At 38.6% G+C, this 16,848-nt stretch overlaps 1 protein-coding gene across 1 annotated transcript in view; it reads left to right on the top strand.

Moving 5' to 3' along the window:
• The first annotated feature begins 216 nt into the window (after positions 1 to 216).
• LOC122551054 (DNA-binding protein RFX8-like) overlaps positions 217 to 16,848 on the top strand; it is a 111,310-nt gene continuing 94,678 nt past the window's right edge. Inside the window, exons 1-3 of the mRNA XM_087988549.1 lie at positions 217 to 326; positions 3,707 to 3,825; positions 7,651 to 7,793. Of these exons, the coding sequence (XP_087844675.1) occupies positions 217 to 326; positions 3,707 to 3,825; positions 7,651 to 7,793 (372 nt within the window). The remainder of the gene's footprint in view (positions 327 to 3,706; positions 3,826 to 7,650; positions 7,794 to 16,848) is intronic.

Below are 16,848 nucleotides of genomic sequence, written 5' to 3'. Positions count from 1 at the left end.
CTGATCTCCAGCATTTGCAGTGCTCATTTTTTCACCTTCTGAGACCTCTGTCACCTCAATTTAAATACTGACCAATATGTCAAATCTAATTGTTTATTTGAATTCAATTGATAACCTACTTTGCTTTGACTCTTGAAATTCATGAATTCCACATAGCTTTTACAATCTGGAAGAAGTGAGCTAGACAGTTACACATCCAGTGAATATAAAACAAAAATGGTTAATAACCAGTCATCAACAGAAGATTATTTACATAATTTCAGTAAGACCATCGAAAGCTTCGAACAAATATTGGAGTATGAAGATGATGTTACGCTCCTTGCAAGGTATCATTACAATCTTAGGTATTTTTATTTCTTGCAATTGATGTTGAAAATAAAAGTGAAAGACACTTTTACACAGAAATTACAAACTTTTATTTACACAGTCTAATAAAGATTGCACATCCAAGACAATATTGTTGAATTTTTCTTTTTAAATTTTCTAATAAGTTTTTACGTCCTTATGTTTTACCTATGACTATTTTAAATGTTTCTTTTCCTGATGTTTCTTGGAATGTGACTACGAGCTTTGATTTACAAAATCTAAGACTGTGTTCAGTGTGAACTTGATGAAAAAAAACATTTTTTGTAGAAATATTTGTTGTACTTTTTTTTAGAAGAGTTTCACACACTATCATTGCTTACTGCAGTGATTTTCCTATATTTAAATCACTAGTAAAGATCTGAAAAGTTATGTGGTTGTGGAGCTAGAGAATATTTATATTGGTCTGCATGAATATTTTGTGTCTCTCTGCACAAGAGGAGGATGGTAGTTCAGGAAGGAGGAAAGTGAATATTTGATGGTATAAACACAGAGGTATAACTTTCTGAGTTTAATATTTTTTGAAAGTAGATTATGTTGCCAAGCCCAGAGAACATGTATCCCAGGTTGTTGTACAATGGAGGAATGAACAGATACTCTGGTATTCATTTTGCAATCCTTTTTGGCTATACATGTAGTACCAGAAGAATGCTAACATACAAACATTGCTTAAAAAAGGGTGAAAGTGACAAACTTTGCAATTACAGGCCAGTCAGTTTAACCTCAGTGATGCAGAAGTTATTAGGAAAATTTTGAGTAACAATATTATTTACCATTTTAGAAATACACAGATTAATCAAGGATAGTCGGCTTAGATTTGAGGAGGGAGGGTTGCGTCTGACTAACCTGAATATGTTTTTGATGAGGTAATAAGAAAGTTCAACGAGGATAATGTGATCGATGTAGTCTACATGAATTTTTAGCAAGGCTTTTAACAGCATCCGACATGGCAATCTGGTCAAAAAAGTTTGAGAATAAATCAATTGATGTAGTCTACATGAATTTTAGCAAGGCCTTTAACAACATCTGACATGGCAATCTGGTCAGAAAAGTTTGAGATTGATAAATTGTATTCAACATTTGCTCAGTGTCAGGAAGCAAAGGACAATTGTTAATGGATGTTGTGGTGCCTGTAAATGTATTTTCAATAATGTTCCACAAAATTGGGTTAGTACTCGGTTCTCTGCTTTTCATGTTAGGTATTAATAATGGAGGGGTTATAACTGAAAAGTGACATACAAAATTTGGACACATGGCAAGTGTTTTTTATTGGGAATTATTAGGAAATTGTGGACTGGCCAGGTTGGCAAAAAGTTTCAAATGGATTTCAATCCAGAGAATTGTGGGCATTTTAGCTAGAGGGACCACAGAAAATGGTAGGATTCTGAGAATGGTAGAAGAATTGAGGGGCCTTCGGATACACACCTAAAGTCCTCTGAAGGTCAGAGGGCACGTGGTTAAAGCAGTTAAGAATGCATAACAGATACTTTGCATTATTAACCCGTGTGTTGTGTTTAAGAGAAGGGCGGTTTGTCAAACCTATATGAAATGAATTAGACCACCACTAAGGTGTACAGTTCTTATCACTACCTGACGGTAAGTGTGAGATTGTATAATAGAGAATACAGAGAAGCTTTACAAGAATGTTGCCGAAACTAGAAAATATTAGCTAAAAGGGCACATTAGACAGACTGACGTTGCTTTCTTTGGTACAAGGTAGACAAAGGAGAGATTAAATAGATGTGCATAAGATTGAGGGACCTAGAGAGAGTGGACAATAAGGACTTTTTTAAAATCAACGAGATCAGTGTTCACCTTGGGGGTTGTAAGGCTGTGGAGGCAGAAACTATCTTTACATTTAAAAATCACTTACTTATGCAAGTTATATTTAAACCTAAAAACCAATGGACTAGGAGTTGGAATGTACACTTTGAATGTATAGCTGTTGTTTGACCAACACGGCAGACACAATGACTGCATTTTTAAAAATAAAATTGTAATGATTGTAATAAAGTTCAAAAATGTCAGGTTTTCACCTAAAGAGACAAAGAATTGTAACAACAGGTTGACATATTTTCATGTGTTTAAAGATATAGAAAACAGCTCTGATAAAGCTGTTAAAAAGTAATGGTTGCTTAATCAGTTAGTTTTTTTAACTTAATTGTTCACTGAAACAACTTTACCTTTATTTGCTGAATCAAACATTGTCCATAATGTCAACAATGAATTGTCCTTGGATAAGATAGCAGATTCAAGATATATCAGGAGTTAGCTCAGCTAGTTAAGTGAATAATTTAGTAATTCCGCCCCCTAATGATGCTTGATCTGTACTGGTTTAATTGCTTTCATGCATGATAATGCAAAAATTAACATTTGGCATCAAAAATCCTGATTAGAGAGTCAAAATTGTCAGTAGTTCCATTCCTGATCACAATCTACTTTCTCAATCTGTGTGGGAGTAAGGTGACAGGATTTAAGACCATAAGTAGTAGAGACAGGAGTAGGTGGTTCAGCTCTTCGAGCCTGCTTCACTATTCCATCTGATCGTGGCTGATCCAACACTCCTCATATCCACTTGTTTGCTCATTCCCTGGAACCCTTGATTCCCCTGTTGATCAAGAATCTATCAAACTCAGCCTTAAATATGCATAAGGACCCTACCCCATAGCTCTCTGTAGCAATGAGCTCCAAAGGCTCACAACCTTCTGAGAGAAAAAAATCCCTCTTCATCTCAGTCTTAAACTGGCACTCCTTTATTCTGAGACTACGCCCTCCTGTCCTGGATTCTTCCATGAGGGGAAATATCCTCTCAGCAATTACCCTGTCAAGCCCCTTAAGAATTTTATATGATTCAATGAAATCACCTCTCATTCTTTGAAACTCCAGATGAATGCCTTTGTATAGAATGCATAAAACTGGAATATAAGATATCAGAATGGATTTCCAACATCTACACACTTCAATGTTTTAAGAATGGTGACCAATGTGATTGGCAGGCTTAACACATGAATGCAGCAGGAAGATAAAACTGCTGTTTCCCCTCCCACTGTAACGATGATCAGTTCAAGCGAAAGCTTGGTGGAAATTCACTTCCCACCACCCCAGCCAACCCCCACTGGCAGGCAAATGTAAAATTCTGTCCAAACAGCAAGTGAGCCATGCAGAACAGGAGGATCTCCAATTTGTCAGTGATGTGTTGTAAATTCTCTGGTCTTAAGTCCAATATAACTTTTGTATTATGTAATCAATTGATCTGAAAATTACAAAACATATACTTTAGTCTCTCAGTAGTCGACATAAATCTTACATAAAGAAAGTAACTTGGATATATTACTGATTATAGATCAAGAAAATATGAAGCTCTTCAAGCATCCACTCTGAAAAATTCAGCTCCTGATCTTGATCCAAGTTTATTATCCAATAGTGAAGAAACAGAAGATGAATATTTCACTGCTGATGAAGGTTTGTTTAAAAGTGGACTTCCCTTCTGCTCATGTCATTCAGAACAGTTTCCTATGGATATAATAGCTTCTTCACTTTATCAAACTGAATCTACTTTGAATAGCTTATCCATGAATAAACTCAAAAATAAACAATTGAACTAGTATTACATTTTGTCAGACAAGACTTGAATATTTGGGTTCCAGGTACATTGCTAAATTTGCCATTTATGCATCAGAAGCAATGCTATGAACAGACCTTTTTTAGTTTCCTCAGCTGTTGCAGATTCTCATGACGATACCACCCATGAATTTTTTTACATGAAAGATTTTGATACCGTTATTAAGCTACAAATTCATATAATTCCTGTGGGGTTTTATTGCACTCTGAACTGCATTACTGCTTTATGTCATCAAAGGAGTCGAGAATGTATCCAAACTAAGGCCTTGTATTGAAATGGATGGGATCAGTGGGGGCTATTGGGTACACATATTGTGAAACCATCATAGGGATGTTATCCTGGATTTTGAGCTAAATTCATCCTGTGAACCAGTACATTATATTTACATATGGAAATCAAAACAATGCTTTAAAATGAGGAAAATGATATCTATACAGTAGTAGGTAGTCTGTTTCATATGAAATGAATACTTCCTTAGTTCTAGAATCTCCAAACAGTGGAAATAGTTTTCCTTTTCAACCTATATTTTCCTGTTAATATCTTGAAGGTTTTGATCAGATTACTTCTTAACCTTCCAGAATCTGGAAATAAAAAGGCCTAATTTGGCCCTTCTTATAAATTAACCCCTGGCATTATGGTATCCTTTTCGTAAAGCTGAACTGTATGCCCTCCTTCCCTCTGCCTAAAATGTGGTGCCCAGATCTGCTCTCAGTACTCCAAGTGGGGTCTAACCAGGGTTTCGTATAGCTGCAGCCATTTTAGTATATCTGCACTCTTCTAATTGTGGCTTCTTGTGCAACACCAATTTTAATCTCACTTCCACTGATACCCCATGTTTTTTAGATTAGATTAGATTACCTCCAGTGTGGAAACAGGCCCTTCAGCCCAACAAGGTAAAAACAATGACTGCAGATGCTGGAAACCAGATTCTGGATCAGTGGTGCTGGAGGGCACAGCAATTCAGGCAGCATCCGAGGACAGGCAAAATCCTGTCCACACCGACCCGCCGAAGTGCAACCCACCAGACCCATTCCCCTACATTTACCCCTTCACCTAACACTACGGGCAATTTAACATGGTCAATTCACCAAACCTGCACATTTTTGGACTGTGGGAGGAAACTGGAGCACACGGAGGAAACCCACACAGACACGGGGAGAATGTGCAAAGGCCTGTTTCCACACTGTAAGTAATCTAATCTAACCACACAGTTAGTCGCCTGAGGTGGGAATTGAACCCGGTATTGTGAACAATTACCATGAAAGCTGATGGATTATTGTAGCACCAACTGATTTGCCAGTGTGTGTCACTGAGGACACTCATCTATATTGTGCAAATAGTTTATGATGCCCGGTGAAGTGAGAGAAAGTGATGACTGCAGATGCTGAAGAGTCAGAGTCAAAAAGTGTGGCGTTGGAAAAGCACAGCAGGTCAGCCAGCATCCGAGGATCAGGAGAGTCGACATTTCGAGCATAAGCCCTTCAACTATGGCTTATGCCCGAAACATCAATTCCCAGGATGCTGCCTGACCTGCTGTGCTTTTCCAGCACCACACTTTTCGACTCATGCCCTTTGAAGTGGCCTATAAAGCTATTTCATTGTATCTCACTACAAATACTGAGCATGAAAGATACTTTATAAATACAAACATTATGCCGCATCCCAAGGAATTTGCAGAAGCATTATGAAATAAAGTAAGGCATTGAGCAATGTAAATCAAAATGACCAAGAGCTTGATCAAAGAAATTGATTTAAAGCTGTGTCTTAAAAGTGAAAAGTTAGTTAGACAGACAAATGGTTACAAGGAAGAATTTTGGAAATTGGGGCCTCGGCACTGAGAGATAGTCACAAATGTTGAAACAATTAAAATTTGGGATGCGTGTGGAGCCAGAAACAGGAGTGCAGATATCTTGGAGGGCTGTGGGGCTGAAGGAGATTTGAAAGAAAGGATGGGAGTTTTAACTTGACTGTGAGCCATGTATGTCAGCAAAGACAGAGATGGTAAAGGAACTGGACTAGGTGTGAATTAAGATGCAAACAGCAGAGGTTTGGATGAATTCAATTTTATGGAGGGTGAAATGTGGGAAACTGCAATAGATTGAAATTGTTGAGTCTAGAGATAATGGAAAGCATGAATTAAGATTTCAGCAGAGGAGCTGATAACTGGGTGAAATGTATGGGTGATACAAATGTGGCAATAAATGCTCTTCATGATGACACAGCAGTTAAGTGGGAAGTTCATCTTGGAACAAAATGTGATACCAAGATTATGAACATAATTGCATTATCTCAAACTGTTGCCAAGGAAAAGGATGGAATCAGTAATTATTAGCTAACAAAGGTTCCAGTGAGTACCAGAAATAGTAGCTAAAGTCTTCACTACAGGTGACCGCACTACACTATACACACACACTCTTAAACATGATCACATTCACACACTCACGCAGACCCTCTCTCATACACATGTGCTCTCTCTTAGACTCACATTCACAGACATATACTCCGTCACACCTGCGCGCGCACTTACGCAGTCTCCACTCTCTCTCCTCCTCGCATGCATGCACACATACATAAGTCTATGGGGTGAATTTGTATTTGCAGATACATTTTATTTTGTTCAAAAAGCGCACAATCTGTAGGTAGGCAGTCCATGTGACCTTTTATAAATTCCTGCTTTGGAAATAGAACTGGTCTGCCTCAAGGTTGGAATACAGACAGACTCTAACCTCACTTTTAATGCATTGTCTGAGTTGAGATGTCACTTTTTTTTTATAAAACCTTAAGTAACCTGGGAATGTGACTTCAAAGAAGTTCTGGGATTTACATTTTAATGAATCAAAGCCTACAAACTATTCTTGTGATTAAAGACTTAACAAAAAATTGGTTTGTTCAATACATTGCATCAGTTGGATGACACTTTGACCTTTTACCATAAATTCTATGTCCTATCATCCTGTCCCACTAGCGACCTGACAAAGGAGCAGTGCTCTGAAAGCTTGTACTTCCAAATAAACCTGTTGAACTATAATCTGGTGTTGTGTGATTTTTGCCCACCCCAGTCCAACACTGGCACCTCCACACCATAGCATTATATCTACAGAAATTAGCAAAGTAACATGGACAGTTATGAGAAGTTGGGGTTAAATTCCCACTCAAGCAATTATACAAAATTATTTTGGTTTAATCAATTGATGTTACACAAGATGTTAGTTTCTAGGCAGAATTAATCCTGCAGTGCTAAAAGCTGTAGTATGCGGTAATTTAGTTCCTTTAAATAAAGAATATTTTAACATTCTCTTTTAGATATCTCTGAAATGGATGAAGTTCCAAAATCCAAATCTTTAAATTGGTCATGGGAAAGTTCAAAGTGGTCAGAGATTAAAGGTCGAGTGAAAGAATTCTTGTCATTTGGCCAACTTCTTCCTGAAAGTTGTCCACAAAAGTTTGAGTATGCAAAAAAGGAAGCAATAATGAGCCAGCATAACCTCCAATCATCAAGATGTTCTTCATTTCTACTTGAGTCCAATAATAATGCGAGAGATTTTGCCACTGCTTGGAGTTATGGTCACTATACATTGACGATTGTTGGTATGTATTTATGGCTTTGATCAGTAAGAACTATTTGTACCTGAGTTTTATCAACACCATTGTGTCACCTTTGACAGATCTAAATCAGGAAATTGCTATGGATGTTGTATTTCTACCACTGACAACTGACAAGATCTTCGTTACTGATGCAAATGACACCACTTTTATTTCCATCCTGTCTGGTGGTTGTACTTCTGAAACTTCAATCATAAATGGTAATGTAAGTTTTTATACCTCAAGATGAATATAAACAATTCACAGTTAAAATCTATGAGACCAAGTTTAGTTTCACAACTCGCTCGCTTTAATGAAGGCAATGATTGATGTTCCTACTTGTTTATATTAATCATCACCTCAGAATTTAGCATCCAAGAGATTCATGCATATTGGTAAATTTGTATCCACAAAGAGCAATTGTACCATGCTTATAAAACATATAACACCATGCGGTCAGTACTAGTTGTTAAAGGTTTAATTTCAAATAAGAAATTAACTTCCTACAGTTCCTACTGTCAATTAACAGGGTTTGGAACATTAGCATAGTTTAAGAAAGAAGAGAAGCAAAGTTGGAAATCAAAGACAGAAAATATAGAATTTCAAGAAAACGAGCTAGAAATTAGACATGAAAGGACTTTCTCAGTGTTTAGTCATATTACTTATTTGCTCAAAGTCCAATAAATAAACTGATGAGGTGAGGGTACAGACCATAGATTCATGGGAGTGGTTACAAAAACAGAATGAGGCCATCATTCTGTCATGTCCATATTGATTCTCTGCAAGAGCCCTACATATTTATTTGCCTTTACTCTTTGAAAGCCACAATTGTATCTGCATCCACCACAATCTGAGAAAATGCATTCCAGATCAGTGCTACTTACGACACAAAAAAAACTTTCATGAGATCACGGTGGCACGGTGGCACAGTGGTTAGCACTGCTGCCTCACAGCGCCAGAGACCTGGGTTCAATTCCCGCCTCAGGCGACTGACTGTGTGGAGTTTGCACGTTCTCCCCGTGTCTGCGTGGGTTTCCTCCGGGTGCTCCGGTTTCCTCCCACAGTCCAAAGATGTGCAGGTCAGGTGAATTGGCAATGCTAAATCGCCCGTAGTGTTAGGTAAGGGGTAAATGTAGGGGTATGGGTGGGTTACGCTTCGGCGGGTCGGTGTGGACTTGTTGGGCCGCGGGGCCTGTTTCCACACTGTAATGTAAAAAAATAATGTAATCATGATTGTTCTTTTACCAATTGCCCACATCAGTATCAAAACGAAGTGCTGGTATGCTGGGAAACCAAGTCTGGCAGCATATGTGGAGAGAAAAATGTGAACAGTTTCATTTTTTGGAAGTCATCAGTTCACGTTCGTTTCAATGATTCTTGACAGTTCTGCCAATGTTGAGGTTGCACAGAACATTGATGTGGTCTCTTCTGGAGTACTATGTGCAGTTCTAGTTGCCCTGCTATGGGAAGGATATTATTAAATTGGAGAGGGTTCAAAAAGATTTACCAGAATGATGTCAGGAATGGAGGGTTTGAGTTATAGAAATAGGCTGGGACTTTTTTTCACTGGAGCATAGAAGGTTGAGGGTAACCTTATGGAGGTTTATAATCATGAGAGGCATAGATAAGGTGAATAGCAAGTATCTTTTTCTGAGGATGGGGAGTTCAAAACTTGGGAGCATACTTTTAAGGTGAGAGGAGAAAGTTTTAAAAAATACATCAGAGGCAACCTTTTTTACATATGTCGTGTGTGGAATGAGCTGCCAGGTGAAGTGGTGGATGGAGGTATGGTTATAATGTTTATAACTCATTTGGATAAGTACGTGAATAGGAAAGGTTTGGAGGGATATTGACCAACCACATGGCAAGTGGGACTAATTGAGTTTGGGAACATGATTGGCATAGACGAGTTGGACTAAAGGGTCTGTTTCCATGTTATATGACTGTATGACAACAATTTCTGACCACTCTGGCCAGGCCCATCATGAGTTTTGAATGTTTCTATCAAATTTTGCCTCAACATTTTCTTAGGGAAGCTGGAGTTCTCCTCAAATGTTTCCATATAACTCAAGTATCTCATCTTTGGAACCATTACAGTAAATATTTTCTGCACCTTCTGTAAAGTAAACAGAATTGGATATTGTACTCCATTTGAGGAGGAACCAAGGCTTTATGCAGGTTCATTATAGATGCTTTGATTTATAAAGCTCAAAGTCAATGTGCCTTTTTAATCACTTGCTCAACCTACCATACCATCTTTAGTCATTTTTACACATATACCCCAAGTCTTTCTGACCCTGTATTACTTTTAGAACTGTGCCCTATATTTTCCATTTTCTCTTCTAGTTATTCCACAACAAAATCTATTAAATGATTTTACAGGTTAGATACAGAAAGGTTGTTTTCCCCTTGTGGGAGAGTCTAACACCAAAGAGTATTATCTCAGAATAAGTGGTCACGCATTTACGAAAGAGATGAGGACAAATTTCTTCTCTGAGGGTTGTGAATGTGTGGAATTCTTTACCATTGAGGACTGTGGAGACTGAGTTGTTAAGTATGTTCAAGGTTGAGATATGCAGATTTCTAATCAGTAAGGGAATTAAAAGGTTATAGATAATAGGCAGAAAGGTGGAGTTGAGACCGACCAGATCAGCCATGATCTTATTGAATGATGGAACAGAATCAATGCGCTGAATGGCATACAGAGGAATCTCGATTATCTGGCATTCGATTATCTGAATATCGATTATCTGGCAAGATCGCAAGGTCCCAATGCTTGGCTAAACTGTTATCTGACATTCGATTATCTGGAATTCGATTAACCAAACGGAATACTCCCTATCCGTGTACTATGGATAATCGAGGTTCCTCTGTACTCCTGTTCCTCCATCTTGTTGGCTTACTATGTCACACTTCTTTTCATTACATTTCATTTGCCACGATTCTGCCCATTCGTCCAACCTGTCTGTATTCTTGTGAAGTTTATCACTCCTCCTCATGGTTCACCGTTCTTGCATGCTTTGAATCGTTTGCAAATTTTAAAATTGTGCCCATGAGTATTATATAATCAAGAAAAGCAGTTGGACCCCTGAAAACAGTCACTCATTATTAGTCTGTGTTCACTGTCACTCAGCCAACTTTGCTTCCATGCTGCCACTATCAGTTTAATACATTGGTTTCAACTTTGTTGACAAGTTTATAATGTGGAATTTTATCAAATCCCTTTTTAATGACTATATACACTAACAACAGTGTTATCTTCATCAATCATCTCTTTTTACCTCCTTTTTAAAAAAAGTCATGTTAGTTAATTATGATTTGTCTTTAACCAATTCATGCTGGCTTTCCCTAACTACCATAATCTGAATTTGTCCAAATGACTATTTGTTTAGTCCCAGTATATCATCTCTAAAGCTTTCTCACAACCAATAGCTAAACAGAATGGCCTGTGTTTGCTGTGTTTATCCTTCTATCCTTGTTTAAACAATGTGATGTTTGCAATTCTCCAGGCCTCTGGCACCACCCTTGTATTTAATGCAGATTGGAAATTTCTACTCAAGCCTCTACAGTTCCATCCCTCACTTGTCTTCGAATCTTTGGATATATTTTATTAAATCCTCATGACATAATTAACCTTAAGAACTGCCAGGCTTTCAGATAGCTTTTTACCAAACCATAGCCTCAACTTACCCCTTTTTTCACAATCACTTTGAATTAAACATAGGCAAAGTACTCATTTAATACTTCAGTAAGGTTCTCGATCTTCACAAATAGATCCTTTTTGATTCCTAATCAATCACATTCTTCCTTCTTGCTACACTTTTACTATTTCCATGCTTGCAGAAGACTTGGATTCTGTTTTGTGATAGCTGGCCTTTTCTTATCTCTCAGTCTAGTTCTCTGATTTCCTTTCTCAGTTTTAGATTCACAGAGTCATAGAGATGTACAGCACGGAAACAGACCCTTTGGTCCACTTACCCATGCCGATCAGATGTCCGAATCTAATCTAGTCCCATTTACCAGCATTTGGCCCATATCCCTCTGAACCTTTCCTATTCATATACACATCCAGATGCCTTTTAAATGTTGCAATAGTACCAGCCTCCACCACTTCCTCTGGCAGCTCATTCCATACATGCACCACCCTCTGCATGAAAAAGTTGCCCCTTATAACTTTCCCCCCTCACCCTAAACCTATGCCCTCTCGTTCTGGACTGCCACCACCCCGGGGAAAAGGCTTTGTCTATTAATCCTATCCATGCCCCTCACAATTTTATAAACCTCTATATGGTCACCCCCCTATCCTATTCAGCCTCTCCCTAAAGCTCAAATCCTCCATCCTTGTAAATCTTTTCTGAATCCTTTCAAGTTTCACAACATCCTTCCAGTAGGCCCTCTGGATTATTTATTTTCAGCCTCCACCTCACTTGTCTGATTAGCCTCACATCTGTCATAAAGCCCCTTGTTTTTGTTTTATCTTACTCTTTATTTATTCTTATCCCAGGAGCTTTAGCTTGGGTTGTTGTGCCTTTTCTACTTGTGGGAATGTATATGAACCATCTGCCCCTTTTTGAAGATAGCTCATTACTCCAGGACAATTTTGCATGCCAAAATTTGATTTTGAACAGAGCTGAGACAGATGTGTTCTCACCCCACTGAGGATAGCCTGCTTCCAATTAAGTATCTTACTTTAGGTTGCTCTTTACCCTTTTCCATAGTTAACTAAATGTTATGATGCTATGATCACTCGTTCCTAATAGTACTTCAAATGACACCTACTCATTCAGACCCACTTCATCTCTGTTTTAAGTGGAAGACCCAACAATTTTAAATGCCTCCTGTAGCTCAGGTCTCTCCCAAAAGAGGCAGCCCTTTTCAGTATCCACCCTGTCCAGTCACATTGGTGTCTTGTATATCTCCAAGGAAGGTGTGTGGGCTGCCATATAAGTGGACAATTGGACAACTAACAGAAAGTGGAATCTCTACAAGTACTCCTTCTGAATGATAAGGATATGGGAAACCAAAACCTCAACACTAAAATCAAGACTGAAGCATTTGCAACCATCTTTATCCAGAAGTACTGAGTGTATAATCTATCCCAGTGTCATAGTAGGTCTCGGGCAGCACAGGTGCAGTCTTCAATCAATTTGATTCACTCTATATGATGTCCAGAAATGATTGAAGACATTAGATGCTGCAAAGTTTTGGGTCCTGATAACACTACCTGATTAGTTACATGATATTTTGTGGAGTGAACTGAATTGGTTGAAGACTGGCATCTGTGATGCTGGGGTACTATTGAGGAGACCAGAATAGCCCCACTTGACACTTCTGGTTGAAGAATAGCAAATGCTTCAGCTATATCTTATTGCATTGATGTGTTGGGCTCCCCTATTATTGATAATGGAGATATTTGTGGAGCCTCCTTCTATGAGCATTGGAACATGAGTAAGCCATTCAGACCCTTAAGTCTGTTCTATCTTTCAATGAGAGTTCCTCTAGTGTGTTTTTAATTGTCCATAATCATTCATACTAGATGTGATGGAACTGCAGAAACTACAACTGATCTGTTGGCTGTTTAGGATTGGTTAGCTCTGTCTATCACTTGCTACTTATGCTGATAGCATGCAATTAATACTATATTGTAGCTTCACCAATTTTAAGTATGCCTGGTGCTATTCCTGGTATACTCTCTGCGCTATTCACTGAAGTAGGTTTGATTCTGTAGCTTGATAGTAATGGTATGGTAAGGGATAAGCTGGGTCATGAGTTTGCATATTGGTGTTCACATACAATTCTGCTGCTGCTAATAGACCACAGCACCACATGTATGCCCAGTTTTGAGTTGTTGGATTGGTTCTAAGTTGATCCATTTAGCATAGTATAGTGCCAAACAACATGATGGAGGGATTCTCAATATGAAGATCATACTGGTCTCCACAAGGACTATGTGGTGGTCACTCTTACCAATACTGTCATGGACAGATACAGGCATATTGGTTAGGATGAGGTCAAATATGCTTTTCCCATTAGTTCCCTCAAAACCTGCTGCAAACCTAGTCTAGCAACAATGTCCTTTATGAGTGGACCAACTCAGTCAGTAGAATAGCGCTAAGCTACTCTTGGTGATGGGCTTTGAAATCTCCACCCAGAATAAACTTTGCAGTCTTGCCACCCTCAGTGCTTCCTCGAAATGGTGTTCAGCATGGAGGAGATTCATCAACCAAGGGGGAATGGTATGTGGTAATCAGCAAGAGATTTCCTTGACTATGTTTGTCTGGTGCCATGAGACTTTACAGGCTCCAGTGTCAATTTCAGTGACTTCCAGGCAATTCCCTCCCGACTGGACACCATTGTTCTGCCACCTCTACTGGGTCTGCCTTGATGTTGGGACAAGCCCAGACTTGGTGATGGTTTTGTTTGGAACATTGTATGTAAGATGTGATTCTGAATATGGCTATATCACGTTGTTCTTGACTAGTCTGTGAGACAGCTCTCCCAACTTTGACACTAATTCCCACGTTAGTAAGAAGGATTTTTCGGGGTTAACAGGATTGTGTTTTGTATTGTCTGGTGCTTCAGTCAATGCAAGATGGTATATTTGGTTTCATTCCTTTTTTAAGACTTTTACTGAATGTTTAGCCAGACCATCTCAGAGGGCAGTTAAGAGTCAATCACATTGTTGTGGGTCTGGAGTCATATGTAGGCCAGACCAGGTAAGAGCAGTAATGTCCTTCCCTAAATTAACATGTCATTTCATCTAGAATCAATTTAATTATAGAGTGTTAGTTAATTCATATTCCATCACCTGCTATGGCGGTATTCAAACCTGACTCCCAAGAATCCTGGGTTTCTAGATTATTAGTCCAACAACAATACTACTATACCATTGCCTTAGCCAAATACCAATACATCATTGCTTCCTCCTCAGTATCTACCCAACAAATTGGAAAATTATGTGGTTATGTCCTGTGCATAAAAGGTTGGACAAATCCAATCCAACCATTCATTATGCTATCAATCTATTCTCAATCATAAGAAAAACGATGGAGGGGTTCCTTGACAGTTCTATTAAGTGGCACTTGCAAAGGAATAACCTGTTCACTTACACTGAGCTTTGGTTCCTCCAGGGCCACTTGGCTCCTGACCTTATTACAGCTTTGGTCCAAGTGTGAACAAAAGTACAGATGCAGAGATGAGGTGAGAGTGACTGTCCTTGACACCAAGGTAGCATTCAACTAAATATGGCATCAAGGTACCCTACCAAAACCTGAATCAATGGAAATTGGGAAATATCTGCTGATTGGAGTTATACTTGACACAATAGGAGGTGTTTGTGGTTGTTCATGATCAACCATCTCTGCTCCAGGATCTCAGTGCAGGAGTTCCTAAGGGTAGTGTCAGAGAGATCTATAGTACAGAAAAAGGCCCTTCAGCCCACTGCATCCACACCCGTCATAAACAACTACCTAGCTATTGTAATCTGTCCTAGTCCCTACCATTATTAGCTGCTTCAATAATGACCATCCCTCCATTATAAGGTCAGAATTGAGAGAGTTGCTAATGATTACACTATGTTTCAACACTACTCTTGACTCCACCGATAATGAAGTAGTCTGTATCCATGTGCAGACAGACCTGTAACATCCAACTTGAGCTGATGTGTAGTGTGCATTTATTTGCCACTTAAGTGTCAGACTATTCATACCGTGTCATAACATCTCCAATTCAATAAAAATCTGGAATTAAGTCTAATGAGTACCTAACTATTGCCCTTTAATGTTCAATGGCATTGCATTGTTAAATTCTCCACTATCAGCAAAAAGGGGATCCAACTGACCAGAAACTGAACTTTACAATCGTATAAATATAGTAACTACGAGAGCAGGTTAAAAGCTAGGAATTGAGTAACTCACTCTCCTGTCTACTAATGCCTGACCACAATCTACAAGGCAAAGGTCAAGAATGTGATTAAATACTCTCCAACAACATTCAGCTTGACATCATCCAGGAGAAAGCATCCTACTAGATTCACACACCATCTACCAGCTTTCTCATTCACTCCCTCTAGCACCAACACGGTGGTAGCACTATGTACCAATTAGAAGATGCACTGAAGTAAAGTTCCTTATACAATGCCTTCCATACCCATGTTCCAATTCCACCACCTGCAAGCCACACACAATCTTGACTTGGAACGATTCTGCTGTTCCTTCACTGTCACTGGGTCAAACTCATGGAAGTCCTTTCCAAACAACACTATGGATGTTCCTACATTCTAAGGCTTGCAGCAATTCAAGAAGGCAACTCTCCACATCCTTCTCCGAGCAATTTAGACTGGGCAATAAATGTTGGCCAAGCCAGCAAAACTCCCATCCCATGAACAAATTGATAAAAAGAAGACATCGAGAGCAGAAGGGCCTGTACTGTGCTGTACTGTTTTTTGTACTATTTTAAGAAAGGTTAGAGGGCTAATAGTGAAGATCTGAGACATGGAATAAGGCTGGATTTTCTTATTTAGTAAACATGGTTAGTGGCTAGAATGACATCTGTGCCATAAATGTTTCATGTATTTTTGATTAACAAAATGTAGTGACATTATGGTAATGTGACTTTTGCTGATTGGTATCTAAAATGGACCTGTTTTCAGGTGCTGAACATGTCTTGTAAATATTATTTGTACCATTATTATATAATGTATACCATATAATGAATGATTTCTCTCTCAGATCAAATCATGGGAACAGCATCCAAACTAAATGGAAAACACTTTCTATGCGCTTTGGATCTTTACTGTCATGGAAATGATCAAACAGAGGTCTTTTTAAGCAGAGCTTATGCAAAAAGCTGATTTATGAGAAGCAACAACAACCTGTATTTTCTACAATACTTGTCATTGCAGGAAAATGTGTTTTATGTTAATAATGACAAAACGGTGTATGGCATAAGTGATCTTCTGCTTAAAAGTAAGATTCTCTCCCCTTAAGTCTTCTAGAAAATCCAAAGCCTACAAAATTATATGATTTACTGTTTAATTTATCTTATATGGGTATTTGTATTCTTGCAAGTTGAGTTAAGGTGATCACATGGGATGTCTCATTGATTCTGTTCACTTATATGCAAGTTGATACTTTGATAATCTGGGATTGCCAAATCGAAAATGTGCAAGCTACAGTGAATCGACAACTTCCAATAAATGAATGTAATCATTTTAAGACCGTTCTGTAACATCTGCCTCCAGAAGATGGTGGCTGTCCAAAGTGAGTCTTCATTAGAAGAAA

The sequence above is a fragment of the Chiloscyllium plagiosum genome, unplaced genomic scaffold (assembly GCF_037043375.1).
Source record: "Chiloscyllium plagiosum isolate Xiang-an unplaced genomic scaffold, Cpla_swu_hap1 HiC_scaffold_6, whole genome shotgun sequence".
In the NCBI taxonomy this organism is placed as follows: Eukaryota; Metazoa; Chordata; class Chondrichthyes; order Orectolobiformes; family Hemiscylliidae; genus Chiloscyllium; species Chiloscyllium plagiosum.
This window is presented reverse-complemented; position numbering and strand designations above follow the sequence as displayed.